The following is a 6504-nucleotide window of genomic DNA, read 5'->3' as shown; positions in this document are numbered from 1 at the left end:
ACGAGCACTGGACAAAGCCATCGGACCAGAGTTTGAAATACCTGGGTCATGTGGTGAGCGAAGAAGGGATTCACACTGATCCTGACAAGATTGCGGCGATTAAAGAATTGACACCGCCAACAAACACACGCGAGTTACGGCGCTTTCCTATTACGTTGCATAATGCACATAGATAATCTATTTGTTTATGCAATCATTTTCATCATTATTTAGTACGATTAGCTGCATATTTCGGGATGGCCACGTGCATGGTAACTTCACGAAGGTGTTGTTTGCTTGTTCCAACCAGTTTTCGGCGGTAAATTTTCAGCCTCAGGACGGATGTGCCCAATCTAAGCGAAACGCTGCACCACTATAAACTATAACAAGGAGCTCTAAGAATTTGTACATTTTTTTACCTTCCTCTAAGTTTATGCTTCCATAGTGCTTTCATTGACGATAAGCTACTTTTTAACTATTCTTTTGTACATATGTCCTCTGAAAAGGACCCAAATTAAAGCAACGTCCTAGATCTATAATAATATCTCATGGAACACTGCATATAATGCCAAATTTTTTTGCGGTAAGGTAATTTAAGGTATTTTAAATTACTACACACTTATTAACAGCTATGCTGATACGATGAATTAAGTAAATTTAACTTGCGTGGTGTTATTTTTTAATGCATAAAAAATTTCTTTAAAAAATAATAAAATTTCCAAAACAATAATTTGTTGAGGTGGCAGTGATACTCGAGCAATTTACGAAAAGTATAAACGTCATAAGCACAGTTTATGTCAAAAAATTTCAAAGTGAAACTACCTTCTTTTTTGGTATCATGTCTAAATCTTTGAAATTAAAATTATATTGTATTCCATGGTGAAATAGGACTTGGAGAACTGTCCTTTTGGATGGGACTTACTGGGTATGTACAACCATTCTTGATTGCAGAACTGGGTGAGTAAGGGTTTGAGCTCTTTGAGGTAGAGCTTTTGTCCTTTGATGTCGGACTTAGAGGGTGGGTATTCACGTTTTTCGGGGTTGAACTTGTAAATTTGGGGTTTTCACTGACTGAGGACTGAATATTTATTCGATTGTCAACGACAATCATATAATGCTCATAGTGAGTTTCAAACGCGTCCCAGGCGAGCTCGAAATTCTTGCCATTTAAAGCAAAGTTTTTTATAAGGAGAGCGGCTACTCCGCTTCTGTTTCAAGTGGTACAGCTTTTGAATCGCAGAAAATTTGGGATTTTTTATGTACACTGCTCTGAATGTGCCTTTGAAGTTTGGTCAGTCTTCATATCCTCCATTGACAACTTCACAAGCAGGTACTTTGGGAAAATTGTACGAATCGGGTCGAATTCGGGATATCGACATGCTCTTAGTTAGTCTCGAGTTTGTCTGGAGTTGACTGAGTATCTCGTGTATCTTCAACTTAGTGTTGAAGCCGAAGTCATTGGAATTTTCATATAATGCATTGCACTTATCTCGGATCCTTTCGTCTATGTTGCTAAGCTGCATGTTTTCGTTCGCGGCGTCCACCAGAGCCATGTGTTGGTTGAGCTGATCCAAGTTTTTCTTGAGTTCTGCGTCGGTATGGTTCGTTGCGCTTATTTTCCACCAGTCGCAGAATTTATCAAGCCTAGTTATTTCGTAGAGAAGATTTTTATGATTATCTTCGTCGGTCTGGGGATTTGACCAAGTAAGATAACCTTGTTGAGTTTGGGGTAAATGAGTTTGGCATTTTCCTGTTTGTCTTCTGCCATTTTGAGTTTTGAGATTTATTGAGTATTAAGAGGGGGCCTTTTTTGTTAGTGGGAGTCTTTATTTTGATTTATTTTTATCTTAATTATAATAAATGTTTTTATTTAATTTAGTGCTTTGTGCGAATATTATTGTGCAATATTTTTGCTCCACACTGTACTGTTTGTTAAACCGCAAGCTCAACTTGTTTACGTATGTCGACCGCTTATATACGTGGGTATGTATGTATGTACATATGTCACCCACTAGCTGCTAGTTAGAATAGCGAATGAGTGGGGAACAGTAAAAATAAGAAATATCACTGTGGGGTTGGAGCGGAGTATGTACGATATGCTTTGTATGTACGTTTGTGTACCTGTCGCATGTAAATTGTGTTTGCTATGCGATCAGTGAATATCGAGAACTTTGGGTGTAATTTGCTTTTATTTATTTGAGATGGGGAATTGGGCAATAGAATTGGGCACAAAGATGCACAGGTTAATGTCTGTATGCACCTGTGTGTAGGTATGTATATATGTACATATATGCATGCGTTTGGGGAGCGTAGCGGTGACTTTGCTTACATATTACCCAGTGCTAGTTTGGCCAAGTATATTTATTACGCGCGTGTACTTTTTGGAATGCGTTTGGGAGCAGTTTCATATATATATGTACGTGGAGAGATATACATATGTATAGGGGTTATATACGTATGAAAATGTATCTATGTATACTTAGCGGATTTTGTTTTTTTTTTTGAGTATGGCTTAAGAGGAGATGCGTGGGTTTTTAAAATATAAATATTAATATATACATATATGCGCAAAAATTTGCGGTAAATCAAATTGTGGGTTTCTATTTTTACCATCTTTGGGGTCCGCTAAGTATATATACGTATATAAATGAGTTAGTTTAGCGGATTTTTAAATTTTGAGGTTATATTCAAATGCGCGGGAATGGTCGCAAAAATATATGTGTTGATAGAGAGCGTTATTTGCTGTACGGTGTATGAAGCAGGGAGGTTTTCAAACACCGTTTTGGGAAAATCCGCTAATTTTTTTGTATGTGAATAAGTAAATGATGCACTTACTTTGACATTCCGTTTCTTTGTACAAACCACTGAGTTTAGGGGTGCTTTTTAATTGATTTGGATCCGGCCTAATGTAATCCGATACTGCTGTGTGGGTGTTGATATGTATACGGCTGCGACTTTTTGCCGATGCTGTAGGGCTATGTGCCTTTTGTTTTTGGGCGGTCTTTGGCAGGCGACTTGCTAGAGTTTTTTGCCTTCTGCCTGCTGTGCGGTTACAGCTACTCGCCTGTTTGTGGCGTTGTTGGGCGTCTACTTGCCAAACTAGTTGCTGCTGCTCTGCTGCAGAGATGTTTTGGAGTTGCGCTGTTAACTGCTTGCTGAGAGGTTGTTGTTGGGCGGCCAATTTTGGACGGTTTTTGTGGCGCTGTTGTTTGCCGGTGTTTGCGCGACTACTTTCTGTTTTGTTGTTGGGCGACCAAAAATATTTTTTTGTATGTGTGTGTGTCGCTTCACTCTGTACAATCAACTTTATTTTTCAAACTTTTAATTTGTGTACACGTTTTTTTTTTTGCAAAATTGTCCACTTGAATGTTTTACTATTTTTTTGTTCACTGCATTTAGTATTATAATGTGCGCAACTATTATGTGCGTATGTATTTTGTCAGCCGTCTTATATTTGGCAAGTATTTGTGTTATATGTACATTCAAGGTTTGTATTTAAACTTTTGTTGTGTCGCACCAACTTTATAGCTTTTACCCTAGATTTTTTCACTTTTTTTATTAATTTATAATTTCAATTATTTTTCACGAACTTCCTCGTATGTATATGTAAGTACTTGGGCGCATACCGTTGACGCGACTTAACTTGCTGGCCGCTACTTCGCTCGCTACGCTTTCGCTTACTTGCTTTTTAACGCAGTTGGGAGTTTCTTTGTATGTTTCTTTTGTTCTTTTTAATTGGGTTTCGGCACTATGTTCGCGCTTTGGCGAATAAATAAAATAATTATAGTTTATTTCTGTTGAAACAAAAGAGTTCATTTTTCGTTTTTAACATCTTTAATTTAATTATTCCAATAATTTTATTACAATAAATATAAACGAGAGGGGTTTGAGGTCCGTCTTCGGGGAGGTGTAGCGAACGATTAAACTAATTTCTCTCTTGCCTTTTAGGCAGCTTAACATTAGTTATTACACATGATTCAATAATGAAAGATTTTGTAAGTAGCTTTTTTCTAAAAGTTGACACTCCCACCGACAGGGATGGTTTTTAAAAGCAGGAAAAAGGGGAAGAATTCAATCATACTTCCTAAAATGGTAGCTGAATTCCGCAAAAAGGTTGGCATAACAGTGCATAGTGGTAGTTTAATTTAAACCAGCTTATTTACATCAAATATAACTCAAGAATGGGTGGTCCACTTTGAGCTACTTTTTTGGAGTGTTTGTTTGCCTTGTTGTTTGGAAAAATTATGGATTTTTTATTAAAAAACGCCAAACAAAAACATTTGGAGCTTACGTCTCTTTCGCGGTTATGGCTCGATTGCTTCGAATATGGTAATTCGAATTATTTGATGTTGCACTTTTAGTATTCTCGGGAAATTATGCCGCTGTCAGAATATTAAACATTGGCTTACACAGTCGCGATTGGCGCTTCGTGCCGGACGACGGACGGTTCCATATTGCGTACTTTTAGACCCCACGGCTTTTTAGAGAATTTTAGCGACGGAAATTTAGCGTAGCCATTGTCAGAATTCCACTACAGTAGGGATGCACAGCGGAGGTGCTCGCAGTCGACGTCGCGGTCAAACTGCGAGCACGCGAGCGTGCTAGGCGAGGTGAAGTGAGCTGTACGGAGCTGTGAGCTGTTGACCGATCACACCTGATGTATAAACCCATCATGGCTGATAAATCATATTTGATGTGCAAGCCTATCACAGGTGAGCAATCATGCTTGATGCACATACCCATCACAGTTGATCCGAATATTAAAAAAAATTTAATACATACATTAATTTTCACTTCACATTTATTACATATGTTAATTTTTGTTAATTTTTAATTAATTTAGTTAATTTTGTTTTGTTGTTTGTTTTTTTAAATATTTTTTTTGTTGAACGCGATGTTGGCTCAGTTCTACCGCCTTTCGCACACTTCTTTCGAAGTTGAGGGCCCCTTGTTTCTGGAATACATCTGAAATGAAATGCAAAAAGATATCTTATAACAATAGCTTTTCTTTGGTAGATTAAAGAAAGTACCTCGCAGAATATTATTAATAAAATTAAGTTTATTAAGGGCCTGTTTCTCCCATGTCCCGTCCCAATTGTAATTGTGAAGCAGGTCATCCGTGAAGATGCCGCGAATGACAGGGCCGACATCTTCTGATGTCCCCTTCATTTTGTTCAAATATGAAGTCTATAAAAAAAGAAAATAAATTTATATGGGTATAATATTACAATAATGAGTGTTACCATTGCTTGGGCAAACTCTTGAACTTGAAGCCTTTCTTCCACATTCAGCACCCCAGTGGTAGTTGCTAATGGGAGCATGCTGGTGACCTCGTTCATGAACGTGTCCTCCAACTCTCCCGTCAGGCGGCAAACGGACATCTCAATTTTTCTAACCGCCACCTTACACTCTCTTAGCGCCTTCGTCTGAGCCATCGCCTCCGGGTTCTTTTCGATCTGGTGAAAATGTTTTACATTAATAAACGTGTAGGAGTAAAATTACCACATTCTTACACTTATATTTATTTTCTCTAGCTCCTTAGCTATCTCCTCTTGGTTGGCTACAATACTAGCCAATCCCTGGCTAAGAATGGCTTGATTTTGCATTACAGTCGTTTGCTTAAGTATGAGAAGTATTTTTACAATGAGAAAATACATTTATCAAAAACAGAAACGCAAATTACATTTTCCTCTAACTTTGCCAGCCGTGCGTTGGACTCCTTTTGCCCATTCAGGACTTCCCTCAAAGCTTTCAGAATATCTTAAACGAAAATATCAAATAAATAATTAATTACTATAGGCGAAATTCGTTTTTTGCGTACCATTTTGAGATGATGCCGATGTCTCCGGAAGCGGATCACTTAAAGCGTCATACGATTTTTTTGGCAAAATTGCTAAAAAGAAAACTAAACTGATATATATGTTTTTGTTTATTAATTTATTTGCTTACTGTTTTCTTGGCTATCGAATGACTCTTCAAAAATATTGCCGGATATATCCATGTATTAAAAAATCAAGAATTGTTATTAATATTGTTATTATACTTATTTTTATTATTATTTTGTTGTCATTTTTATTATTAATATTTTTGTTAATATTTAAGAGTATTATTATTATTTTTTTTATTATTATTATTATTAGTAGTAGTTTTATTATTATATTTATTGATATTATTGCTTTTATTTTTATTATTTTTATTTATTTTCAAGATTAATTTAAATGCAATGCTTAGATTAGTGTGCAAACTCATGAAATAGATGGTGAAGAAGGGGAATAAGATTAAACTTGTTGCCTATAGGTATGGAAAAATATTTGAATTCCATATCTGTAACCGGAACTACTGTGGTTTCACTACTCAATTCTCCAGCAACAACTATACCTAAACCACTAAACGACTGCAGAGGTTGCTCGAAGTAGTTTTCCGTATTTTGGAAAACTTTGCATACAAAATTCTCGGGGCTCACTTGGTCCACTACTTTGATGGGTCCTGTCTTCATAGTGAAACCAAAGCTGTCTTTTCCTTTTT

The 6504-nt window shown here is 36.7% G+C and overlaps 1 protein-coding gene across 1 annotated transcript; it reads right to left on the bottom strand.

Annotated features, from left to right (window-relative positions):
• Positions 1–5009: 5009 nt before the first annotated feature.
• Positions 5010–5930, bottom strand: LOC118755402 (the record flags this gene model as incomplete). The annotated part of the gene is made up of 4 exons (XM_036490240.1): positions 5663–5930; positions 5493–5597; positions 5223–5435; positions 5010–5166 (listed from the first exon to the last, which is right to left on the bottom strand). Coding segments are annotated over exons 2-4 (463 nt in total), but the record flags the coding sequence as incomplete, so codon positions are not given.
• Between the last annotated feature and the right edge of the window lie 574 nt (positions 5931–6504).

Source organism: Rhagoletis pomonella, unplaced genomic scaffold (assembly GCF_013731165.1).
Source record: "Rhagoletis pomonella isolate Grant_MI unplaced genomic scaffold, Rhpom_1.0 Rhpom_scaffold_06164, whole genome shotgun sequence".
Classification (NCBI taxonomy): domain Eukaryota; kingdom Metazoa; phylum Arthropoda; class Insecta; order Diptera; family Tephritidae; genus Rhagoletis; species Rhagoletis pomonella.
Note: the sequence above shows the minus strand (reverse complement) of the source record. Positions and strands in the feature narration are given on the sequence as shown.